Raw genomic sequence first — 27757 nt, 5'->3', positions numbered from 1 at the left:
AAATACTCTACATTTCCATACTTCCAAAACTTTTAAATATGAAAAAGGGTAGAAAAGGCATATTTGACCAACCCTGCCATTCAGTTTCCCTAGTAGAAATACAGGAGGAAAAAACGGGATACACGGCGCTGCTTAATGTAATTAATTTAATAATGGAGAATGCTACGCATTTCGATACCGGACCGGCATCTTCATCAGGCATATCAAGAGGATAGTACAAAACCACATATATATACACAAATGTACAAAATGGAAAGCAAGTTCATTGGGCCAGTTCAGACCAGCCAGGAGGCTGGTCTGAACTGGCCCAATGAACTTGCTTTCCATTTTGTACATTTGTGTATATATATATATGTGGTTTTGTACTATCCTCTTGATATGCCTGATGAAGATGCCGGTCCGGTATCGAAACGCGTAGCATTCTCCGTTATTAAATTAATTACATTAAGCAGCGCTGTGTATCCCGTTTTTTCCTCCTGTATTTCTACTACCTTGGCAACCCCGTGGGAGTTTGCGTTGGGATTGGCAGCAGCTTTTCTACTACGAATTACATGCCGGTAATTTACAACCTTGGAGGTGAGCATATATGTGCGTTATCTCCGCTCATTATCTATTGATACCGCAAGTTTTGGCGCTGTGTCCTTTTTGTTTCACTTTCAGTATTCAGTATCCCTGTGAATGTTTAATCCACAGTGACCCACTAAAAGAGGCACCTCATACCAATGCCACAGTGCCCCACTCGCAGAACCAGTTACAGTGCCCCACCAATGCCTGTTACCGTACCCACTAACAAGCTAATTATGGTGCCCACATATCGTTGCCAGAAACACCTCATATAGAATACTGGTAATGTACTATGTGGTATAGATGGTGCAAAGAAATGGAGAAGTTAAATGAGGGTTATTTAAAATTAATCTGTGTACCAGGCTTTTCTATGAAAAAAAAAAAAAAGAAATAGTGGGCGAAGGAGACTGGGAAAAGTGTAGCAAGACCTGTTAAAATTAGGAAAAGTATCAGAAACACAAACGTTGGGGGACTACTTTGGAGTAATTCTTTCTAACATCAGTTGCTGTGCCCCAGGATAGAGCACTTGAATTTATGGCGTATAACGATTTTGATTGATGAATATGGCACAGCTAGTGAACTACAGCCGCTTGTATGTGGCATAGTTCGCTGCCACTTTTCTGGATGGAAAACCTTTGTAATTTAGTTGCAGACTGCAGCTTGAAAGTGTAGTGACCACACAGGGTTAAATAAGTTTGGTATTTATTATACACAGAAGTAAATGACAACAATCGCAATTTAACAAGGATTAGATCAAATTCTTGTTAACTGGGATCCGCCAGAAACCGATGGCTTTTTAATTTTATAATCCACAGGGAATAAATTACAGTCTTGTAAACTATAATGCGCCAAGAACTGATGGCTTTTTCAATGAAGGAAATGCAGGATAGAAAATGGTGGATGTCTGGCAGAATTTAACAGATGTCATATTGTACACAGGTATTTTTATTCCCTAAGGAGATACTACTTGTAATTGTGCATACAATATTGGTGTTTACTTACACCAGTTCTATCTCTCTTGCTTCAATTCCTTTTAATATTCCATTTTCCTCCGCCTGTCTTTCTGTCAATTTCTATGACGCACCTCACCACAATCCTCTCTCTCTCCCCTCAACTGCCACTGCCTCTAGCTCCTCCTCTTTTCCTTTTCTCTCCTACATCCCTATAGCTCCTCCCCTTTTCCTTTCCTGAACAATCCTATTAGAGGGCCGGACTACTTTCAGTCCGTACCCTCTGTTCTCCAGCATTCTGTCTTCAACGAGGCCATGCTCCACTGGTGTCAGCCTCCCCCACTGTTCCGGCCACACTTTATCTGTGCACCGACACGGCCACTGTGACAAGTGTGGCCGCACACATCTGATCAGATGTGTGTTGCCCTCACTAAGTTTAGACACAGTGAAGGGATCGTACTCTATCTGAGTCAATCCCGTCACTGTACCAAACCCACTGACGCCGCACTCGTACGCGGGGACTGTCCCAGGACTGCAGGCAGTCTGAACCAGTCCCCACACTTCTCCTATCGGCGCCGCACTTGAGCCATACACAATTCGAGCCGGTCTCCTTCGCTCCTCTGTCGCGACTTCCACCCGGAAGCCGTCCCTCTCTGCACTCCGCTCCGCCGTCTCTACAACCTCAGCAAGACTGTTAAGGGGACTAAGGTAAGTTCCCTTAACCTGTACAAAAGCCACCCTCAGACACGCTTGTTTCAGACAATTTGTGCTGATAAATGTGCTCCTCTCTTTCAAGGGACTTTAATTAACCCCTTCCCGCTGACCTTCCTGACAGAGCCTTATTTTTCAAATCTGACGTATTAGTTTATGTGGTAATAACTTTGGAATGCTTTTACCTATCCAAGCGATTCTGAGATTGTTTTTTCATGACTCATTGTACTTTAAGTTAGTGGTAAAATTTGGTAGATGCATTCATTATTTAATTATGAAAAACGCCAAAATGTAGCGACAAATTACCATTTTTATCAACTTAAATTTATCTGCTTGTAAAAAAATATAGTAATACTACACAAAATAGTTGCTAATTAACATTTCCCATATGTCTACTTTATGCTTGCATCGTTTTTTGAACATCCTTTTATTTTTCTAGGACGTTACAAGGCCTCGAACTTTAGCAGAAATTTCTCACATTTTCAAGAAAATGTCAACATTTTTAGAGGGACCAGTTCCATTATGAAGTGGCTTTGAGGGGCCTATGCAATACAAACCCCAATAAGTCTCCCGATTTAAAAAAACCTGCACCCCTCAAAGTATTCAAAACCGCATTTAGAATTTAGAAAGTTTCTCAGCTTTAATTCTTGTGAAATGCCTAAAGGTTTAAAGAGACTTTGTCACCACATTATAAGTGCCCTATCTCCTACACAAGGAGATGGGAGCTATAATGTAGGTGACAGCAGTGCTTTTTATTTAGAAAAACGATCTATTTTCACCACGTTAGGAGCGATTTTAGCTTTATGGTAATTAGCTTCTTAATGCCCAAGTGGGCGTGTTTTTACTTTGGTCAGCGTCACACACTCCTCTGTACAACGCCCACCTGGTCTAATCAGCGTCATACACTTCTCTCCATTCATTTAGTCAGCGCATAGTGACACTGCGTTGTTCCATATGTGCTGTCTTATACTGACACATTAACCTTACTGAAGTGTCTTGACAGTGAATAGACATTCCTTCCAGCCAGGACGGGATGTCTATTCACAATCCCGGCACTTCGTTAACGTCTGTTTGGTACTTACAGCAGAGCAAAGCGTAATCTCGCTGTAACCTGTCATTTACAGGAGATCTCGCAAGATTATGCTTGCTCTGCTGTAAGTACCAAACAAGCGTTAACAAAGTGCAGGGATTGTGAATAGACATCCCGTCCTGGCTGGAAGGAATGTCTTCTCACTGTCTAAACACTTCAGTAACGTTAATATGTCACTATAAGACAGCACATAGTGAACAACGCAGTGTCACTATGCGCTGACTAAATGAATGGGGAGGAGTGTATGATGCTGATTGGTCAGCGTCATACACTCCTCTGTACAACGCCCACTTGGTCTAAAGTTAAAACACGCCCAGTTGGGCATTAAGAAACTAATTAGCATAAAGCTTAAATCGCTCCTAACGTGGTGAAAACAGATCGTTTTTCTAAATAAAAAGCACTGCTGTCACCTACATTATAGCACCGATCTCATTATGTGGGAGATAGGCCACTTCTAATGTGGTGACAGAGTCTCTTTAAGTGGAGGTGAAATTTATAAATTGTTAATTTTTTTTGCAGAAATTCATGTTTAGTCAATTTTTTTCAGTAACACAGAAGGTTTTGCCAGAGAAACGCAACTCAATGGTTATTGCCAAGATTCTTCAGTTTTTAGAAATATCCCACATGTGGTCCTAGTGTGCTGAAACATAGGCCTCAGAAGCGAAGGAGCACCTAGAGGATTTTGGGGTCTTCTTTTTATTAGATTATATTTTAGGCACCATGTCCAGTTTGAAGAGAGTCTTGTGATGCCAAAACAAACGAAACACCCCAAAAAGACCCCATTTTGGAAACTACACCCCACGAGAAATTCATCTAGGGGTGTAGTGAGCATTTTGACCCCATAGGTGTTTCATAGATTTTATTAGAATTTGGACGTGAAAATGAAAAATGTAAATTTTTTCAAATAAGATGTAGATTTAGCTGAAAAGTAACAATGTCCACAAGGAATAAAGAAGAAAAAGCCCCCTAACATTTGTAAAGCAACTTCTATGGAGTACGGAAATATCCGATATTTGGGTATAAACTGCTGTTTGGGCACAAGGCAGGGCTCAGAAGAGAAGGAGCGCCATTTGGCTTTTGGAGTACAGATTTTGCTGGATTGGTTTCTTGGCATCATGTCGCTTTTGCAAACCCCCGAAGGTACCAGCTCAGTGGAAACTACCCAAAAGTGACTCCATTTACGAAACTACACCCCTTGAGGAATTCATCTAGGCGTGTAGTGAGCATTCTGACCCCTCAGGTGTTTCATAGATTTTATTAGTATTGGACAGTCAAGATAAAAAATTACATTTTTTTCCAATAAAACGTAGCTTTAGCTCAACATTTTTCATTTTCTTAACAAATAAAAGGAGAAAAAGCACCGTAACATTTGTAAAGTAATTTCTCCCGAGTACTGCAGTACCCCATATGTGGTCAGAAACTGCTGTTTGGGCACACAGCAAGGATCAGAAGAGAAGGCGGGCCATTTGGCTTTTGGAGTGCAGATTGGGTGATATATCTCATATGCAAAGTCACTGTGGGACCAAAACAGTAGAAACCCCCCAGAAGTGACCTCATTTTGGAAACTACACCCCTCAAGGTATTCACCTAGGGGTTTAGTGAGCATGTTAACCCCACAAGTGTTTTCCAGAAATTAGTGTGCACTCGATGTTGCAGAGTGAAAATGGACATTTTTCCATAGATATGCCCATATGTGGTTCCCAGCTTGTGCCACCATAACAAGACAGCCCTCTAATTATTATGCTGTGTTTCCTGGTTTTAGAAACACCCTACATGCGGCCCTAATATTTTGCCTGGACATTCAACCAGGCTCAGGAGTGAAAGAGTACCATCCAAAATTGAGGCCTAATTTGGCGATTTACAAAGTATTGGTTCACAATTGCAGAGGCTCTGATGTAAAATAATAAAATAAACCCCCGGGAAGTGACCCCATTTTGGAAACTACACGCCTCAATGCATTTATTAAGGGGTGCAGTGAGCATTTTCACCCCACAGGTCTTTTCCATAAATTAATGCGCTGCGGATGGTGCAAAGTAAAAATTTACATTTTACCCATATATGCCATTTCAGTGGCAAATATGTAATGCCCAACTTGTGCCACTGGAGACACACTCCCCAAAAATTGTTAAAAGGGTTCTCCCGGGTATGGCGATGCCATATATGTGAACTTAAACCGCTGTTTGGGCACACTTTAGGGTTCAGAAGGGAGGGAGCGCCATTTGGCTTTTGGAGCGTGGAATTTGCTTGGTAGTTTTGTTCGAGTATTGCTAGTGTTTTCAATTACGTAAGCTGGGCAGAGTACATCAGGGGCATAGTCAGGTGCTATAACAATGGGGAAAAAAACAATAAAATAATCCATAGCTGTGAAGCAATCCTTTCTGCACTGATATATGGCGTCCTTTCTTATCCCCTTTTTGGTCCACACTCTTCACCTTTGCAGTTTTGTGAATTTTGCTGGGAAAGTGTTGTCCTGGTGTAATATGGGCACCCTCGCTTCCAGAAGATTTGTTTGGGCCCTACCCTTCCTGGTTCCCTAATTTTAGGGCCTTGATAAATCGCCTCTTCAAACAGAAGAAATGTTCCCCTCGGACCGGCAATACTGCATATTTTTTTTTCTCGACTTATGGGAGCCTTAACTAATTTTATTTTTTCATAGACATAGTGGTATTAGGGCAGTTTTTTTGCGGGAGGGAGGAGCTGTAGTTATTATTGGTATCATTTTGGGGTACATGCGACTTTTTGCTCACTTTTTATCCTATTTTTTGGAAGGGTGACCAAAAAACAGCAATTCTGGCGTAGTTTTTTTATTTTATTTTTATACAGTGTTCACCATGCATTATAAATTACATGTTAACTTTACTCTGCGGGTCAGTACAATTCCTGCGATACCAAATTTATAGCACTTTTTTATGTTTTACAACCTTTTACACAATAAAATTTATTTTGTAAAAACAATGTATTTTTTTCTGTCACCGTGTTGTCATGTTGTGAGAACTATAACTTTTAATAATTTTTTTTATCGACGGAGCTGTATGTGGGCTTGTTTTTTGCGAGACGAACTATAGTTTTTATAGTTACCATTTTCGGATACATGCGACTTTTTGATCAGGTTTTTATTCTAATTTTTGTAGGCCAAAGTGACCAAAAAACAGAAATCCTGCATTGTTTTTCAATTATTTTTTTTTACGGCGTTCACCGCGTGGAATAAACAACATAATATTTTTATCGTTCAGGCCGTTATGGACTCGGCAAAAAAAAATAATATGGTTTATTTATTTTTTTTCAATAATAAAGGACTTGATAAGAGAAAAAGGGCGATTTGTGTTTTATTTCATTACTTGAAACTTGTAATATTTTTTACAACTTTATTTTTCACTTTGTTTTAGTCCCACTAGAGGACTTGAAGGTCCAACTGTCTGACTTATTTATAATACATTGTACTACCTATGTTGTGCAATGTATTAGATATGTCAGTCGTTCACTGACAGCAAGCCGATTAGTCTTCGCCTCCGGCCAGGGCCTAATCGGCTTCCATAATGGCAGAGCATGAGGCCATTGTTAGGTCTCCTGTTTTCATAGCAGCAGTCGGCAGCCCTGCGATCGCATGCAGGGATGCCGGTCTGCTACTAACCACTAAGATGGAGCGATCGCATTTGATCGCTGCATCTAAGGGGTTAATGACCCGGACCTAACTCCCGTCCCTGCTGTTAGAAGAGGTTGTCAACTGTAACATACAGCTGACAACTGCCTCTGATGACACCGGCTCAGCTCCTGAGCCGGCGCCATCTTGCCGTCCGCTATGGAAGGCTTTTAGACCCTGCCTCCGGGCGGGGCATGGAAGGCTTCCGTACTAGGGAGACCAGGAGGTCAGTATTGGGCCTCTGCTTGCGTTGCAGCCACCAGCACCCGGCAATTTCGTTGCGGGGATGGCGATGAGCTGCAAATACCTCAAATGCAGCGATTGCTTTTGACCTCTGCATTTAAGGGGTTAATGGCGGGGATCAGGGCTAAATTCGCTCCCTGTCATTACTGGAGTGTGTCAGCTGTAACATACAGCTGACACCCGGGGATGGTGGCACCGACTTAGCTTCTGAGCCATTGGTCCACCACTTGTCGTATGGATAGGGCAAATTGAGGGAAGCACTGGTTTTCCATGATGTAGCCATACGACAAATGTCAGGAAGGGGTTTTCTTTACTGTAATAAAGACTTAATTGTAGTCACACTTTGATCACCCTTATATGTAAAGTTCTTCAACTTTCTAATATACTCTGTATTTGCAATTCCAATGGGCAAAATGTACAAGATTTTTGCTTGCTGTCAGTGATTGAAACACTCTTGTTTGCAACTAGAATCAGAAAACCCTTCCTGGTCATGCCCAACTAACACAATTTCTCAACTCATTAGGGTTTTTCCCATCCACAGTATATGCAATAAAAGTCTAAAAGATGTGGGTTCCAGCCCTCGGACCCGTACCTACCCATATCAAGAACAGGGGTCACCCGTCATCCATCCCACCTTGTGAAGTGTCCACCAATTCCAGATGGGGACTATGTGGAGAGGTGGCCACACTGCACACAGCTCTCTCCATTATGTTTTATTGGAGTTACGGACACAGACAAGCAGCGCTTGCTTGACTGTTTTTGTATCTTCTAGAAGATAATGGAACGAGCCGCATGCATTCGTGGCCATCTCTCCACATAGTCCCTGCCTGGAATCGACAGCCGCCTCCTCAGCCAGGATGGGGCTTTGTGACCCCCTGTTCTCAATATAGGTGCAGGTCCCAGAGCTGGAACCTGAGTATTTCAGATAATTATGGCATATCCTGTGGATATGCCATAAATGTCTGAGAGGGGTATGACCCTTTAAGTTTAACATAGCATTTTCTTGTAATGAACCTTGCATCTGTGTCACTTGGACATGATCAGGACAGGTTTTTAGCTCTGGTTATAAATAAGAATCTTTGCGTTCAATTTAAGCAGAGATCTAAAAAATTAAGTTCAGAACTACACCGCGTTCCAAATTATTATGCAAATGTTATTTTTCGCTGATTTTCCTAAATAGTCGATGCAAATGACAGTCAGTATAATCTTCAAGCCATCAACCGTTGGAGTATAATGCGAATTTTATTGAACAAATCTCCTAATGATAACAGATTTTTTTTAGAAGTAAAAAACTCAAAATGCACTGGTTCAAATTATTATGCACAACAGAGATCAAAACATTTTAAAGGTTGTAAAGAGAACTAAAATGGTAATTTGTTGAATTTGCAGCATCAGGAGGTCATATTTACAGAAATCAAAAGCTCTTTCAATCAAAAAAAACTTAACAGGCCAAGTTTCATGTTAACATAAGACCCCTTCTTTGATATCACCTTCACAATTCTTGTATCCATTGAATTTGTGAGTATTTGGACAGTTTCTGCTTGAATATCTTTGCAGGATGTCAGAATAGCTTCTGTTTTGATGTGAACTTCCTCCCACCCTCATAGATATTTTGCATGAGGATGCTCCAAAGGTTCTCAATAGGGTTGAGGTCAGGGGAACATGGGGGCCACACCATGAGTTTCTCTCCTTTTATGCCCATAGCAGCCAATGACACCGAGGTATTCTTTGCAGCATGAGATGGTGCATTGCCATGCATGAAGATAATTTTGCTATGGAAGGCACGGTTCTTCTTTTTGTACCACGGAAGAAAGTGGTCAGTCATAAACGCTACGTACTTTGCAGAGGTCATTTTCACACCATCAGGGACCCTAAAGGGGCCTACCAGCTCTTTCCCCATGATTCCAGCCCAAAACATGACTCCGCCGCCTCCTTGCTGACGTTGCAGACTTGATGGGACATGGTGGCCATTCACCAACCATCCACTACTCCATCCATCTGGACCATCCAGGGTTGCACGGCACTCATCAGTAAACAACACGGTTTGAAAATTAGTCTTCATGTATTTCTGAGCCCACTGCAACCGTTTCTGCTTGTGAGCATTGTTTAGGGGTGGCCGAATAATAGCTTTATGCACACTTGCAAACCTCTGGAGGATGCTACACCTTGAGGTTCGCGGGACTCCAGAGGCACCAGCGGCTTCAAATACCTGTTTGCTGCTTTGCAATGGCATTTTAGCAGCTGCTCTCCTAATCCTATTAATTTGTCTGGCAGAAACCTTCCTCATTATGCCTTTATCTGAACGAACCCGTCTGTGCTCTGAATCAGCCACAAATCTTTTCACAGTCCGATGATCACGCTTAAGTTTTCTTGAAATTCATAGCAAAATGATGCTGCAATTATGCAAACCCATGGCAAATATACATTTTAGAAAATCTTTGTTTTTGCAAAACTTCTGTTATTTGCTATTATTTTGTTATAGTTGTGAAAACCGTCACGAGCGAATACACAGCAAGATCTGGCCTAGGGCTCCACAGCGATAATTTGCACATGTAGGCGCTTTGAATACTACGTAGCAATATCATGTGACATTTCATTTAATGTAGACTTAAGTGGTCACATGACATCGCAGTACAAAACATTACATGGGGTGTCCTTACTTTTTCACATAACTGTATGTATTTTTCCTTTTTTTTCTGCTAATGAACTAACTTGAAGTAGTGATGAAAGAGGAAATCAGGACTAGTAAAATGAGAAGACTGAGAGAAAAGAAAACATTGGTTTTTAAGAATTTGAACATGTCATGAGATTATGAATGCAGAACAGACTTTTTGGTACATTCTGTTACCAATACGATAATGAAACGGACAATGTACGCTTACTCTTCTTGACATTAATTAACCTCGTTCAGCACTTCGAGCAGTCAGTCTTTCACCGGATCTTGCTAAAGTTATTTACCAATGTTCTTTTCCCTTGAATAAGCCTCCACTTCTTATTTGTAAGGCGCTAGTTTCTTCCCTTTCCAGAGACACTAGAACAAGCATCATTTGCGCTTCTTATCCTCATTAAAAGAGCCCATCGGATTTCCTTGTTGCTAGCAATAATGGTTCATTTCTCACAAGGCTCTTTACATGGGGTCTTCCCGCACGTTTTATGAAGCTTCAGTGCCATCCATTGTGCAGTGTTTCTATAAGTTCAGTCAGAAGTTGTTCAAAAATATTCAAGGTTTGTTGTTGAGTACTTAGCCTTAGTATTAAAGATAAAATAGAGGGAAAATCTGTAATATAAAATGTTCTGAAATTAATAATAGTAATAACAAATGAGTGCTAGACGGGCTGTAACTTTCTAATATACTCACTGTTAAAGGGGTTGTCTGCATATAATCCTTTTTGTTAGAAGGGTCTCCCAAGCTGATCACAGGGTGTCCTCCTACTGGGACCATCGCAATCAGATGTAATCTGATCCGGCTGCAAGTTCTTATGCAGTTGGATAAATGAAGAATTACACCGTTTTTATTTAAATCATTGGACTATTAATGACCGCCAACACATCATTTTATGGCGGTCAATAAACGGTCTTATTCTACAGCGGTGTGATTTTATAGCGCTGTAGAATAGCAACTGTATTTTACCATTTCTGACGTCATGATCATTGTGTATACAATGGAGGCAGCGGCTCTGCTGCTGCCGCCTTCATTGGTCCCCGCAATCATGTGACCCTGTTGGTGGTAGTTGATACTTGTCAGGGATGTTTTCCCCTGTAACTGGGGAAATGTGTAGCGTTGAAAAAAAAATGTTGCCCCCACCCCTTCCCTCAAAGGTCTATTCTGACGTTTTGCAGGACACATCATATAAAAAAATAAAACAAATCATAGTGCAACAGCCCGATGGGGATGAGGGAAAGTGCGGAGACCAATGTTGGGAGTTGTAGTACTCACGGTGGCTGTAGTCCTCTCACACTCCTGCGGAGCTGGCACAGTGAATGAGGGGGATCTGCATCATGTGATGCGGATATGGGTGGTAGTAGTTGTTGATTCCCCCTGGGGCACGCCCTGTGGTGCTGTCTCCTGGTGGGTGGGATATGGGGTGCCCTTGTTGTTAGTGGGTGCAGTGCAGATTAACACGCAGGAGACGGTGATGTAACTTGGTATAATAACTTAGTTTCTTTACTTGAAGGTTACAGTTCTGTTCCACATTCAAGTTGTTATCCAGTTAGGGCAGGCTAGATGGGCAAGGCTGAGGCAGTTTCCTTTTCCAGATAGGCAGCAATATGAGCTTTCTTCTCTCTTGCTTTCTTTGCAGGTTTGTTTCCTGTATTTATTTCTAGTTCAAGCCAGAAGCTTTCTGAACTAAATATTCTGTGAGGTCCAGTATTATATCAGCTCTCCTCACAGGCTGTCCTTCCTCGTCCCTCTCCTGTGACAGAAGTCCCTAGACCGTTCTCCCGCCTTCTGACCCTCCTCTCCAGCCACACCCTTCACAGGCTGGAAAAATAGGTTGTAATGACGATTACACAACAAATAATATTATGTTCAATGCAATACAATGTAAGCAATACTCCTATTTCGTATTGTCAGGACACTACAATAGTAAATAATAAATACATAATGCACCTGCTGCAGAAACAACCACATTCAGATGAATGGATTGGATTTCCAGTCGCAGAAATTTCTGCAACAAAATCTGACGCATGTGACTTCACCCTAAGGCCTGATTCAAACGAGCGCTGCGCATCTCGGACCTGAAAAACTGGCGTTTTTCACGTCCGAGGTGCATTCGTGCTAAGCGCTCTGGGACGCGATGTCACGCATCCACCATAGTTTAGAGTCTATGGAGGGATGCGTGCTGCGTGAAAAGATAGGACATGTCCTATTTTCGCACGGACCCTTCACACGGTCCGTTGAAACAATGGCTGTGTGAACGGCCACATTGAATTACATAGGTCCGTGAAACGGCCGCTGTTTCAACGGCCGTCCCACGTACGTTTAACACGTTCGTGTGAATTAGGCCTAAAGGTCAATGCACACGATGCCTATTACGTGCAGCAAAACCGCAGCGTAATACAGTACCAGCATAGACAATGAGATTACAGAGAATCTCCTGTCCACGCTGCAGTATTTTTCTAAACAGCGGCATGTCAATTTATCCTGCGATTCTTGTGAATTCTATCCCTGTAGTTCTACAGAAATACGCAGCAAAACCCGCAGCATGAAATTGCTGCGGTTAACGCAGCAAAACGTAAAAACCGCACTGAAAAACGCATAAAAAAACGCATCATCAGGTGCCTTTTTTTTTCCTGGGAATTTCTTCCGGTTTTACTGCGTATTTTTCACAGCAAAATACGCAACGTGTACATGTAGCCTTACGGGGGCATATTATATACCAAAATAACCACTGGACAGTAGTGGAAAATAAAACATTTCTGTTTTCCTTTTTTGTTTTTCTGATTGAAGAAAAAAAAATGTATAAAGAAAACTGCTATTTGGGAAAATTAAAGCACTATTGGTCGTGAAATTATTTTAAAAATACATTAAATGTGCTCTTTGGAACTATGGCTCATCCATGGACATGGAATACATCCATATACTGTAGTTCTATGCACTCTGTGGTTCTATTCCTACACCTTTTTTTTTTGCATTTGCATCAATGTAAACAGAAATTATTTATTCACCTAATAGAAATAAGCTGTCATAAATGTATTCACTTTCTTTATGTTTATTACTTCTGGAGGGTCTCCTTAACCCCTTCCCTCTTTGGTCACTTTTGACCTTCCTGACAGAGCCTCATTTTTCAAATCTGACATGTTTCACTTTATGTGGTAATAACTCCGGAATGCTTTTACCTATCCAAGCGATTCTGAGATTGTTTTCTCGTGACACATTGGACTTTATGTTACTGGTAAAATTTGCCCGATACATTCAGTATTTAATTGTGAAAAACACAAAAATTTAGTGAAAAATTTGCATTTTTCTCAATTTAAATGTATCTGCTTGTAAGACAGGCAGTTATACCACACAAAAATGTTGCTAATTAACATCACCCATATGTCTACTTTAGTTTAGCATCGTTTTTTGAACATAATTTTATTTTTCTAGGGCGTTACAAGGCTTAGAACTTTAGCAGCAATTTCTAACATTTTCAAGAAAATTTCAAAATGCTATTTTTACAGGGGCTGGTTCAGTTGTGAAGTGGCTTTGAGGTCCTTAGATATTAGAAACCCCCAATAAGTCACCCCATTTTAAAAACTGCACCCCTCAAAGTATTCAAAACAGCATTTAGAAAGTTTCTTAACCCTTTAGACATTGCGCAGGAATTAAGGAAAAAGTAGAGGTGAAATTTACAAAGTTCATTATTTTTTTCCAGAAGTTCATTTTGTTTGTTTCAAATCTGTTTTTATTGTTATATAAATTTGAACAAGCGAATATAACAAATTGTTATAACATTGGCTACGCAGAGCCCTTGCTAATCATCCATAAGGATAAGCAGGTAATACAAAATAATACAATATAACATAACACAAGGGAAAAACAAAAAATATAGAAATGCGGAGGGGGGGGGGGAGTAAGGGAGGGTAAGTAGTTTGGGTGTGTCAGTAGGCAATTCTGTTGGAGTATATGAATTGTTGGTAAAAGCATTATACGGTTTTGTGATCTGTACTTTGTACTTTGTTATGACTCTTCTTCTGCACTAGGTAGCTAGGTCTTGGTCGATTCTGTATTTCTACCTTTTGGGATACCATCATAGTCTAGTGATGTCAGGGAAATCTAGCCATGGGGACCAGGTAGCTAAATATTTGCCCCTTGTCTTTGATTCCCAGTGTGCCATTTCTTCGAATCGCTGGATTTCAAATACTTTATCTAACCATTGTGTAAAAGTAGGGGGAGCTGTGTCTTTCCACAATATTGGAATCAGTAGTTTTGCTGCAGCTATCATGTGCGTTGGTAGATTATTTTTTTTTGGTATAAAGCCACTTATAGGTTTCCATAGTAGTACCAATTCTGGAGTCAATGTGATATTGAGAGAGCATATAGTATTTATGGCTTTCCCTACATGAATCCAATATGGCTGAATAAGGGGGCAATGCCACCAGATATGTGATAATGATCCGATATCCCTTTTACACCTCCAACATTGATCTGAAACTGAGTTATTTATAGCATGAAGTATTATCGGTGTTTTATACCACCTTGTTGTAAGTTTAAAGGAGTTCTCTTGAATTCTCGTACATCTAGAGAAACCATGTGAATTTGCTAGTACAAAACGCAGTTCAGGTTCAGTGAGCTGCATCCCCAATTCTTCCTCCCACCTCCCAATATATCTTGGTTTACAATCCATTCGCATCATCAGAGCCTGTTGATATAATTGGGATAGTTTCGGAGTAGTGTATGGAGTCACCGCCATCAAATCTTCTAGCCAGGTATTAGTGTGAGGTATTGTATGAGGTGTCCTTAATTTTTGGCATTCTTTAAGAATATGATGAGTTAATAAAAAATTCCCTGGAGGAACATTAGCTTTTACAATTAGATCCATTATTTCAGTATTTCCTGAAAGCTTTTGAACATCTGATATAGTTAGAATATTTGGAATATCCCAAGGAGCCGAGGGTGAGGAGTTAGAGTTACATTGAAGGCATGGCAGTAAATTTAATGGCATTAGGGGGGATGGGGAGGATAACAACGCAGATGATTTATTCACCTCTTGCCAAGTTAATATGGTGCCTTTGAGTAAAGATTCATTGTAAAATTTGCCTGCAGTAGCAGGACGCAAACCCCAGAAGGCCTGTTTTTCTTCTATTGACATTAGAGAGCGTTCCATAGAAGCATAGATATTTTTCAAGTCATGATGTGCTAAGATGGTCCACCGACGTAAATGGTTAGCCCTATAGTAGGACATTAAATCGGAGAGGCCAAAGCCTCCCAAGCGGGAGTTTGCTATAATGTATTTATATGCTAACCTAGGACGTTTGTTGTTCCAAATAAATTCCGAGAAAGTTTTCTTGACTAATAGGAAGAAAGACTTAGGAAGCCAGAGAGGTACAGTTTGAAGAACATATAAGAGTTTAGGGACAATATATGTTTTGAGAAGATTTCTCCTGCCCATCCATGACATCAAGGGAACGTGTAAGGAATGTAAGTACGTTTTAATGTCAGCTAGCAAATTTAGATAATTAAGCTTATAAAGTAGAGAGGGGTTTTTAGGAATGCGGATGCCTAAGTATTTAATAGACATTTCTGGCCACAGGTAGGGGGAACTCTTTTTTTAAGCGAAGGATAATATCTTGCGGTACCGAAATGTTGAGGGCTTCTGACTTACTAAAGTTTATTTTAAAATGAGAAATTTCTCCAAATTTTGAGAAGATATCTGTGATCTGCGGGAGCGATCTCTCAGGGTTAGTAGTGAGTATCAGCAGGTCATCTGCAAATGCTGCCGTTTTGTGTGTGAATGAGCCTATTGACAAGCCATGAATAATAGGATCCTGTCGAATTTTCTGGATCAGCGTCTCCATGACTAACACAAATAGTGTCGGCGATAGAGGACATCCTTGTCTTGTACCATTAGTGATGGTAAAGGAATTTGACAGTACCCCATTAACTCTCACCTTTGCACTAGTGTTACTATATAGGGAAAGAATCGCTTGTATAAAAGCAAGAGGTATCCCAAATTTCTCCAGGGAAGCGATCATATAAGGCCAATCCACCCTATCAAACGCCTTTTCTGCATCTGTACTAAGCAGGACTAAGGGTGTTCGAGATTTTAAAGCGTATTGTACCAACCTTAAAACCCTTGAGGAGTTATCTGATCCTTGTCTTCCCTTGACAAATCCGGTCTGTTCAGGTCCAATAATGCTAGATAACATGGGACTGAGACGAGCTGCCAGAGCTTTAGCCCACCATTTTATATCAGTATTAAGGAGCAGAAGTTCATTTTGAATCCATTTTTTTTGTACCACAGAAGGTTTTACCAGAGAAATGCAACTCAATATTTATTGCCCAGGTTCTTCAGTTTTAGGAAATATCCCACATGTGGCCCTGGTGTGCTTATGGACTGAAGCACAGGCCTCCGAAGCAAAAGTAGCACCTAGTGGATTTTGGGCCTCCTTTTTATTAGAATATATTTTAGGCACCATGTCAGGTTTGAAGAGGTCTTGTGGAACTAAAACAGTGGAAACCCCCCAAAAGTGACCCCATTTGGGAAACTACACCCCTCGAGGAATTTATTTAGGGGTGTAGCAAGCATTTTGACCCGCCAGTTTTTTTGCAAAAATTTTGGAACTAGGCGATGAAAATCGACATTTTTTCAAATAAAAGGACTAAAGGAGAAAAAGCACCATAAAATTTGTAAAGAAATTTATCCCGAGTAAAACAATACCCCACATGTGGTAATAAATGGCTGTTTGGACACACGGCGAGGCTGAGAAGGGAAAGAGCGCCATTTGGCTTTTGGAACTCAAATTTAGCAGGAATTGTTTGCGGAGGCCATGTCACATTTGCAAAGCCCCTGAGGGGACAAAACAGTGGAAACCCCCAACAAGTGACCCCATTTTGGAAACTACACCCCATGAGGAAATTATCTAGGGGTACAGTGAGCAGTTTGACTCCACAGGTGTTTTACAGAACTTATTGGAAGTAGGCCGTAAAAATGAAAATCTACATTTTTTTCAAAGAAAATGTAGGTTTAGGTATTTTTTTTTTTCATTTTTTCAAGGACTGAAGGAAAAAAAGCACCACAACATTTGTAAAGCAATTTCTCCCGAGTAAAACAACACCCCACTTGTGGTCATAAACATCTGTTTGGACACACGGTATGGCTCAGAATGGAAGGAGCACCATTTGGATTTTGGAATGGTTTCTGGGCGCCATGTCACATTTGCTGAGCCCCTGTAGTACTAGTACAGTGGAAACACCCCAAAAGTGACTCCATTTGGGAAACTGCACCCCCTGAGGAATCATCTAGGGGTATAGTGAAAATTTTGATCCCAAAGGTTTTTTGCTGAATTAATTAGAATTAAGCCATGAAAATGAAAAATATTATTTTTTCCAACAAGATGTAGTTTTAGATCAACATTTTTCATTTTTACAAGGAATAGAGAAGAAAAAGCACCCCAACATTTGTAAAGAAATTTATCCCGAGTACGGTAACACCCCATATGTGGTTATAATCAGCTGTTTACGTATATGGGAGCATTCAGAAGAAAAGGAGCGCTATTTATCGTTTGGAGCGTAGATTTTGCTGGAATGGTTTGCGGACAGCATGTTGCATTTGCAAAACGACTGATGTACCAAACAAAAGTGACCCCGTTTTAGAAACTACACCCCTAAAGGCATTTATCAAGGGGTGTAGTGAGAATTTAGACTCCACAGGTGTTTTTCAGAAATGAATACGCAGTGGATGGTGCAAAGTGAAAATTGCAATTTTTCCACTGATCTGCCTATTCACCGCACAATATGTTGTGCCCCTAGAGAATCTTACCCCATAAATTGTTAAGCAGGTTCTCCCGGGTATGGTAATACCTTACTTGTGGCCATAAATTGCTGTTTGGGCACACTGTAGGGCTAAGAAAGGAAAGACCGCCATTTTGAGCATGGATTTTGCTTGGTAATAGTTCTGTTTGGGGTTTTGCTGGTATTTCAGTTTATAATGTGGTGGCATATGTAATCTGTGCGGAGAACATCAGGGCATGATAAGAGGGTATAATAATGGGGTAAACAATACAATTATCCATAGATGTGTGGTACGCTGTGAAGCGATCCGTTATGCACAGGCCGGTGTCACACTGATAAACGGTTTTCTTTCTTATCCCCCTTCTGTAACACTCTGCACCTTTTGGGGACTTTTTCTCCTTCATAGTTTGGGAAATATTACTGGGAAAGTTTTGCGCTGGTATAATACGGGCGCCCTCGCTTCCAGCGGATGTGCTATGTCCCTTCCCTTTCCTAGTTCCTAAATACTAGGGCCCTGAAACTGAAGGAATGTTCCCCTCCGACCTGCGCATTGAGATGTTTTTTCATCACCGCGTTACTAGTGCCATAACTTTTTTATTTTTCAGTTGATTTAGCGGTGTGCGGGCTTGTTTTTTGCGAGACGGGCTGTAGATTTTATTGGTACGATTTTGGAACACATACGACTTTTTGATCCCTTTTTATTTCATTTTTTGATAAAGGAAATTCCAAAAAACAAGCAATTCTGGAATAGTTTTTTATTGGGTTTGTTTTCGGCATCCACAGTGCGCCCTAAATTACATGTTACCTTTATTCTGCGGGTCGATACGATTACGGTGATACCAAATTTATATAGTTTTTTTTATGTATTGCAGCTTTTGCACAATAAAATCACTTTTTTTATAAAATCATTTGTTTTCTGTGTCGCCATATTCTAAGACCCATAACTTTTTTATTTTTGCGTGCACAAAGCGGTGTCAGGGAATATTTTTTGCGGGACGGATTGCCGTTTTTATTAGTACTATTTTGGAGTAAATGTGACTTTTTGATCACTTTTTATAGCATTTTTTGGACGGAGATGTGACCTAAAAACAAAGATTCTGGCGTTGTTTATCATGTTTTTTTTTACCGCGTTCACCGTGCGGGATAAATTACATAATTGTTTTGTAGTTTGGGTCGTTACGGACGCGGCGATACCAATTATGTATAGTTTTTTTTAATTTTTACGGTTTTTCCTATAATACAAGGCTTACTATGGGAAAAAAGTCAGTTTAGCTTTATTTTTATTTGAAAAGTGTGTGTGTTTTTATTGTTTTATCACATTTTTGTTAACTTTTTTGACTTGTCCCACTAGGGGACTTGAGGGCCTGATGCCCCGATCACTACTCTAATACACTGCACTACATACGTAGTGCAGTGTATTAGCGCTGTCAGTTATTCACTGACAGCAAGCCTATGAGGACGCGCCGCAGGCGGGTCCTCAACGGCTCGCGTACAGGGCAGACTCGGACGCCATTTTCTGGCGTCCGATTGCCACAGCAACCCAGCGACCCTATCAGCAACCCTATCAGATGCTGCGCAATATTGAGCGCACCATCTGAGGGGTTAATCAGCCGGATTGGAGAATAGCTCCGATCCTGGCAGTTACAGGAGGGTGCCAGCTGTATAATACAGCTGTCACCCCGCGGTGATGGTGCCGGCTCTGCTTCTGAGCCCGCACCATCATTGCGACGTAACTGTACTGCGCTTTGCGGGAACACCTTCCCGGCAGCGCCGTATATATACGGCGGATGTTGGGAAGGGGTTAAAGGCAGCAGGTCCTAACTAGATTTGATTTGCTTTGAATAAAAGGCGTTATCATTTTTCCTGACCAGGTAGACACGTCCATAGAAGACACAAGGGACGAACTGCCAAAAATTTGCTATACGGGTAATTGGAAGCCCTGTTTAAATAACTAGTATATATGTATGCTCGATTGCTGGCGACCACTTCCCTGTATATCTTTGCAGGAAAAGGATTGTGTTGCAACCTCAATTTTTTACTTTTTATCCAGGACATAGTATTTGGGCCCTGTCCGTTATAAGATTTACCAAACACAATACAATACAAATACAAAACTCTTCCACCGGCAGTTTGGAAATGTACTATATGACAACAAATGGGTTAAACCAAAATACACATCATTTCCAGGCATATCATAAACCATTTCATATCCTCACGTGTCAAAATCTTGGGCATTTGCTTGTTGTTTGCATTTGTGAGCAGCGTCTAGAAGGCTTATTGGCAGATACAACAGCTTACAGGAGAATCTTCTAAATCTACTGAAAATCCCCCAGCTTTTATCAGATATACATTTCCTTGGAATTTATATAATTCAATGCAAGATTTCTAAGTTTCTAAGCTTTTAGTGTGTTCTGTACATCTGCACAATGTTAGCAGCCGCAGACTGCTAGAAGTCTTGAAATATATTTTTCCTTGCAAATTGTGTTGCCTCACTATTGTTTAATATGGAAACGTTGCTCAGATGAAAGCTACAATTGAATGTTTCCTTTAGCTGCACTAGTGGAATTATCATGTCATGAGTTCCGTCAGTCGCCTTTTTATATTATTTATTACCTGCCCTTGATGAGCTGCACTTAGGATCTCCATAATCAAAGTAATAGTCCCAGGACAGGTCAGTGCAGAGAATAGACGTCCGCTTGTACCATGATCTAGGTTAGGATATTTGGTTAGGATATTAGCTCCTAGAAATGTACTACTGACAACTTTTGGATTATTTTGTATTGCTTTCAAGAAAAGATTGTTGTAAGAAAGCAACATATTAGTAAATCATTTAATCAGTGCTTACCTGCAAATTATTTTCAAAGCTGAGATCAGTGACCTCGACTTAGGGCCTGTTCACATCAGCGTTTGGTTTCTGTTCATCGGTTTCTTTCAACCTTTCCCTCAGGGAACTGATGAACGGAAACTATAGATTCCATTTGTATTACCATTGATTTCAATGGTAATGTGTCCGTTGCAGTTGGTTTCAGTTTGTTTCCAGTCCGTAAAGTTTACGCTTTTTTTCACGGAAACAATAGCGTAGTCGACTGGTTCAACGGAACCAATGAATGGAAACCAACCGCTGATGTGAACAGGCCCTTAGCTGTATTGTCTAATGGGGTCTTGGGTAATCTGAAATCCGCCCCCTGTCTCATCAGAGGCTCAAGCTGCAACTTTGTCTCTTACCCCTGCTTTACGCTGCAGCTCTGCTTGTTCAGAAAGCTTAACCCCTTAAGGACGCAGCCTAGTTTTGGCCTTAAGGCTCAGAGCCCATTTTTCAAATCTGACATATTTCACTTTATGTGGTAATAACGTCGGAATGCTTAAACCTACCCAAGCGATTCTGAGATTGTTTTCTCGTGACACATTGGGCTTCATGTTCGTGGTAAAATTTGGTCGATATATTCAGTGTTTATTGGTGAAAAATTGCAAAATGTAGAGAAAATTTTGAAAAAATTGCATTTTTCAGAATTTAAATGCATCTGCTTGTAAAACAGACGGTTATACCACCCAAAATAGTTACTAGTTCACATTTCCCATATGTCTACTTTAGATTGGCATCGTTTTTTGAACATTTTTTTATTTTTCTTGGACGTTACAAGGCTTAGAACATAAACAGCAATTTCTCATATTTTTAAGAAAATTTCAAAAGCCTTTTTTTTAAGGTACCTCTTGAGTTCTGAAGTGGCTTTGTGGGGCCTATGTATTAGAAACCCTGATAAAACACCCCATTTTAAAAACTAGACCCCTCAAAGTATTCAAAACAGCAGTTAGAAAGTTTTTTAACCCTTCAGGCATTTCACAGGAATTAAAGCAAAGTGGAGGTGAAATTTGCAAATTTCATTTTTCTTGCTGAATTTCAATTTTATTCATTTTTTTTTCTGTAACACAGAAGGTTTTACCAGAGAAACACTACTAAATATGTATTGTCCAGATTCTGCAGTTTTTAGAAATGTCCCACATGTGGCCCTACTGCGCTCGTGGACTAAAACACAAGCCCTAGAAGCAAAGAAGCACCTAGTGGATTTTGAGTCCTCTTTTTTATTAGAATATATTTTAGGCAGCATGCCAGGTTTGAAGAGGTGTTGAGGTGTCAAAACAGTAGGAATCCCCCAATAGTGACCCCATTTTGGAAACTACACCCCTCAAGGAATTCATTAAGGGTTGTTGTTACCATTTTGACCGCACAGTTTTTTCACAGCACGTATTTGAATTGGGCTCTGAAATGAAAAAAATGTCATTTTTTCCAATAAAATGTCATTTGTGATCAAAATTTCTTATTTTCACAAGGAACAAAATACCCCATTTTGTTGCCCAATTTGTCCTTAGTGTGGCAATACCCCATTTGTGGTGATAAACTGCCGTTTGGGCCCATGGGAGGGCTCAGAAGGAAAGGAGCGCTATATGTTTGTTGGAGTCCAGATTTTGTTGGATTGGTTTTCGGGTGCCATGTCGCATTTGCAGAGCCTCAGAGGTATCAAAGCAATGGAAACCCACCAAAAGTGACCCCATTTTGGAAACTACACCCCTCAAGGAATTCATTTATGGTTGTTGTTAGCATTTTGACCACACAGTTTTTTCACAGCACCTATTTCAATTGGGCTGTGACATTAAAAAAATGACATTTTTTCCAATAAGATGTAATTTTTTACAAAAATTTCTTATTTTCACAGGGAACAAAATACTCAATTTTGTTGCCCAATTTCTCCTGAGTGCATCAATACCCCATTTGTGGCAATAAACTGCCGTTTGGGCCCATGGGAGGCCTCAGAAGGGAAGGAGCGCTGTGTGTTCTTTGGAGTACAGATTTTGTTGGATTGGTTTTCGGGTGCCATGTCGCATTTGCAGAGCCCCAGAGGTATCAAAGCAATGGAAACCCACCAGAAGTGACCCCATTTTGGAAACTACACCCCTCAAGGAATTCATTTATGGGTAATGTGACCATTTAGACTCCATAGTTTCTTCACAGAACTAATTTGAATTGGGCTGGGAATTAAAAAAATATATATTTTTTCCAATAATATGTCATTTTAGCTCAAAAATTCCTATTTTCACAAGAAATAAAATACTCCATTCTGTTGCCCAATTTGTCCTGAGTGCGGCAATACCCCATTTGTGGTGATAAACTGCCGTTTGGGCCCATGGGAGGGCTCAGAAGGAAAGGAGCGCTGTGTGTTCTTTGGAGTCCAGATTTTGCTGGATTGGTTTTCGGGTGCCATGTCGCATTTGCAGAGCCCCAGAGGTATCAAAGCAATAGAAACCAACCACAAATGACCCCATTTTGGAAACTACACCCCTCAAGGACTTCATTTATGGGTGTTGTGACCATTTTGACCCCATAGTTTTTTCACAGAACTTATTTGAATTGGGCTGGGAATGAAAACAAAATTATTTTTTTCAAATAATATGTAGTTTTGGCTGAAAATTTCTTATTTTCACAAGAAACAAAATACCCCATTCTGTTGCGCAATTTGTTCTGAGGGCCGCAATACCCCATTTGTTGTGATAAACTGCCATTTGGGCCCATGGGAGGGCTCAGAAGGAAAGGACCACCATTTGGCCTACTGGGGATTTTCTAGTGCGAAGTCATGTATGCAGAAGCCCCTGAGGTACCAGAACAGTTGAAACCCCCAAGAAGTGACCCCGTTTTAAAAACTACACCCTTAAGGCATTCATCTACATGTGTAGTGAGCATTTTGACCGGAGACCTACACCCCATAAACTGTAATGTGGGTTCTCCCGGGTATGGCAATACCCTACATGTGGCTCTTATCAGCTGCCTGGGCACACAGCAGGGCTCAGAGGGGAAAGACGAGGGGGGATAAGCTGTGCGGAGTGCATCAGGGTAAGTAAAATTGGGGTAAATTATAAACCAAGGGATGTATGATAAATTTTAAAACACTTTCATACAGAGCTCTGGTTATTCGGGACACGTGTCACATTGATATATTGTGTCCTCCCTTACCCCCTCTTATAGCAGACTTTGCACCTCTTTTGACTTTTTCCCTTCTTGCCAGTTTGGGGAACTTCTCCTGGAAAGTGTTGCCCTGGTACGATGCGTGTGGGCTCGCTTCCAGAAGTACTGGGTGCCCCCCCTTCTTGGTCCCTAAAGATTAGGTTCTTGATAATCACCTCTTGAAATTCCAGGAAAGTTCCCGTCTGGCCTGCACATCGACGTAGCATGTACGCATTGTACAATGCCATCTGTATGATGTGCCCGGCCAGCTTCTTATACCACACCGCATGGCGCTGTAGGGCTTCAGGGCTTGATCTTACAAGTCCATCCCTCCCATGTACCTATTGTAGTCCAGGATGCAGTCTGGTTTGGGGGTGGCCTTTCTTTCATATATCCTAAACCTGTAGGTATACCCTGATGCACTCTCACAGCTTATACATCTTCACGCCATACCTTGCCCTCTTACACGGCAGGTACTGGCGGAATTGAACCCTCCCTTTAAAATGTACCAGGGACTCATCAATAGAAATACACTTCTCAGGGGTGTATGCTGGGGAAAACCGGGCACTGGAACGGTCTAATAGGGGTCTCCGTTTATACAAACGGTCAAAACTGGGGTCATCTCGGGGTGGGCACGGCTCATTATCAGTATAATGTAAGAAGCGAAGTATTGCCTCATTTATTTATTTTTTTAGGTTCCAGTTCAGTTCTGAAGTTGCTTTGAGGGGCCCATATATTAGAAACACCTATCAAACACCCCATTTTAGAAACTAGACCCCTCAAAGTATCCACAACAGCATTTAGAAAGTTTATGAACCCTTTAGGTGTTTCACGGGAATTTAGAGCAAAGTAGAGGTGAAATTTACATTTTTTTTTTTGTCAGAAAATCCTCTTTATACCATTTATTTTATAACACAAAAGGATTTATCAGAGAAACGCAACTTAATACGTATTGCCCAGATTCTGCAGTTTTGAGAAATATCCCACATGTGGCCCTAGTGCGGTAATGGACTGAAGCACCGGCCTCAGAAGCAAAGGAGCACCTAGTGGATTTTGAGGCCTCTTTTTTATTAGGCACCATGTCCGGTTTGAAGAGGTCTTGTGGTGCCAAAACATTGGAAACCCCCCAAAAGTGACCCCAATTTGGAAACTAGACCCCTTGAGGAATCCATTGTAGTTTTCTTGGGGTGCATGCGGCTTTTTGATCAGTTTTTATTCTATTTTTAGGTGGCGTGGTGACTAAAAAACAGCAATTGTACGATTGTTTTTTTTTTCGTTTTTTTTTACAGCGTTCACCGTGCGCTATAAATGACACATTCACTTTATTCTGCGGGGCGATACGATTACGGCGATACCAGATGTTTATAGTTTTTTTTTATGTCTTATGGCGTTTGCACAATAAAATACGTTTTGAAAAAAATCATTCACTTTTTGTGTTACCTTATTCTAAGAGCCATAACGTTTTTATTTTTCAATCAATAAAGCCGTGCGAGGACTTATTTTTTGCGTAACGAACTGTAGTTTCGATCAGTACCATTTTTCGGTACATGCGACTTTTTGATCTCTTTTTATTCCATTTTTTGGGAGGTGAAGTGACCAAAGAATTGTGATTGTGGTTCGGTTTATTATTTATTTTTTTTACGGCGTTCACCGTGCGGGATAAATAATGAAATAATTTTGTAGTTCAGGCCGTTACGGACGCGGCGATACCAATTATGTATAGTTTATTTGTTTGTTTATATATTTTTATTAATAATAAAGGACTGATAAGGGAAAAAGGGGGATTTTTACTTTTAATACTTTTAAATCTTTTATTTTCTTATTTTTACACAACTTTTTTTAACTTTTTTTTTACTTTATTACTTTGTCCCACTAGGGGACATGAGGGCAGGAGGCCCTGATCGCTATTCTAATACACTGCACTACATGCGTAGTGCAGTGTATTAGAACTGTCAGCTACTCACTGACAGCAAGCATAGTGGGTCCTGACGTTGTCAGGACCCACTAGGCTTCCGTCTATGGCATCGCCGGACGCCATTGTTTGGTGTCCGGTTGCCATAGTCACCATCGCCGGCCGCTATCGCGTAGCAGGCCGGCGATGGCAGCTTAACCCCTAAAAAGCCGCGATCTCTATAGAACGCGGCTTTTAAGGGGTTAATCAGCGGGGACACAGCGATCGGTCCCCGCTGTAGGAGCTGTGACAGCTGCTGAACAAGACAGCAGCGTCACAGCTCCTGTATGTGTCGGGAGGACGGCCGAAACGGCCGTTACTCCCGAGACGTACTATTACGGCATGGAGCGCGAACGATACAGCTGCCATGACGTAATAGTACGTCAAGGAGCGGGAAGGGGTTAAAGAGGATCTGTCACTAGTTTAGTAATGCCCGATCTCCTAGCTAATCTAATAGGCGCTGTCACGCTGATAATTCTAGTGAAAATTGTTTCCCAAAAAGTTTATTATTTTAGAAGTTATGTGCTTTTTTTCTAAATATGCAAATGAGGCTATACTAGTCACAGCCTCTGATGCTGTCCTATCAGCATGAAGCTGCTTCACTACACAGCGTGAAAGACTGAGACTGGAGGGAAGGGGGATCACTTCAAACAGCCATATCTCGGACTGTGGACCACCAAGAACAGCGGATCTGGTGGCATATGAAAGATGAGATTCTAATCCTTATATAGCGAGAGAAAAAAACAGATATCATCAGTTGAAAACACAGTTGGAAAGGGAAGCTGTATACTATATGATCACACTGTGTTGCTGGGCAGTGAAGGGGGAGAAGCTGAATGACGATTGGACAGTGTCATACAGAAAACATTACACCGCCCAGAGTGAAAAGAAAGAGTCACCTCCCATTTGGCAAATCTAGCCAAATTAGCATATTTAGAAAAATGCTCATAACTTTGCAAATAATTAAAGTTTTGGAAAAATAAAAACATGCTGTAGTTATCTGCATCATAGTGCCTTATTAGATTAGTTAGGGCACTAATAAACTAGTGACAGATCCTCTTTAACACCAGCTCAACAGAAAGTCAAGGCATGGAGAGCTTTGAAAAAATAAATTGCAGATAAGCACTGCAATTGTGCTTATCTGTTTTTAAAGGGAACCTGTTACTATGTGCATTCTGCCATATAGGGGCAGCAGGCCCGCCTTCAGAAATTTCTGGGCCCCATACAGCCAAGGAGTCTGCCCCCCCCCCCCCCACACTATTGGGGCAAGGGAAAAGTAAAGGGGTGGGAGGGCAGCGGTAAAACTAGTAGGGTCTCTTTGGAGGTGCAGGGCAGAGACAGCTGGTGAGTAACAGAGGGTCAGGTGTAGAGACTAAGTGTCAGGGCTCGATGGGGAAGGAGATGGGGATTTCTGGGAGAACAGAAAGTGGCATGGGTGGGAAAGTGGCTGGGGAAGACGTAACCTGACAGGGACTCTGTGGAGGGACAGGGAAGAGACAAGGACTCTGTGGAGGGACAGGGAAGAGACAAGGACTCTGTGGAGGGACAGGGAAGAGACAAGGACTCTGTGGAGGGACAGGGAAGAGACAAGGACTCTGTGGGGGGCAAAAATGGAAACCGTGTGTGTGCAAAGAATCTGGTTGCAGTGGGGCAACATAAACAAAAATTAATGCACTGAAGATGCTGCCTGTACACAACAGAGTCACTTACCAAAATAAAGTTCTGGCTGCTGCAGTCCCTAAGACCTGCCACTTCCGCGGCACGCCTGGATGATGTTTTTCACCTTCTCTTCTCACGCAGCACACACGTCATCTGTGTAGACACCACACGGCAAAATTAATTCAGACATCAGACCTCTAAAAAAAATTCAGACACCAAACCAGAAAAATTAAGTAAGTCAGACACCTTTCCACCAGACCCCTGCCTGCCGCCACAGTTTAGCATTCAGGCTTTTGTGGTCTATCTAGTGGATATGGGATTTGATAACAAAACATATATTGTTACTGCTGAGGCTCTGTGGGGGAGATGTCCATCTTTCTATGGGTGCCTCTTTATAACTACATGGGATTAGGTCTCTATGGTATGCGAAGAGTGTGACAGTAGGTGGCTATGTGGTGGAGGCAGGGAGGAGGTGTGAGGTAACATGGCCTCCGTAAGGGGAAGAAGGCTGTA

At 41.3% G+C, this 27757-nt stretch overlaps 1 protein-coding gene across 5 annotated transcripts in view; it reads left to right on the top strand.

Annotated features, from left to right (window-relative positions):
• The window catches only part of COA1 (cytochrome c oxidase assembly factor 1), a 149591-nt gene that overhangs the window by 52386 nt on the left and 69448 nt on the right, over positions 1 to 27757 (top strand). The window contains exon 1 of one of the 5 annotated variants that reach the window (XM_075827056.1): positions 1443 to 1503. The exons of the other annotated variants lie outside the window; for them this stretch is intronic. Within the exon in view, the coding sequence (XP_075683171.1) occupies positions 1458 to 1503 (46 nt within the window). The 5' untranslated portion in view covers positions 1443 to 1457. Of the gene's footprint in view, positions 1 to 1442; positions 1504 to 27757 lie in introns of those variants that run through there. 5 annotated transcript variants of the gene reach the window in all.

The sequence above is a fragment of the Rhinoderma darwinii genome, chromosome 5, assembly GCF_050947455.1.
Source record: "Rhinoderma darwinii isolate aRhiDar2 chromosome 5, aRhiDar2.hap1, whole genome shotgun sequence".
NCBI classification, from domain to species: domain Eukaryota; kingdom Metazoa; phylum Chordata; class Amphibia; order Anura; family Rhinodermatidae; genus Rhinoderma; species Rhinoderma darwinii.
Note: the sequence above shows the minus strand (reverse complement) of the source record. Positions and strands in the feature narration are given on the sequence as shown.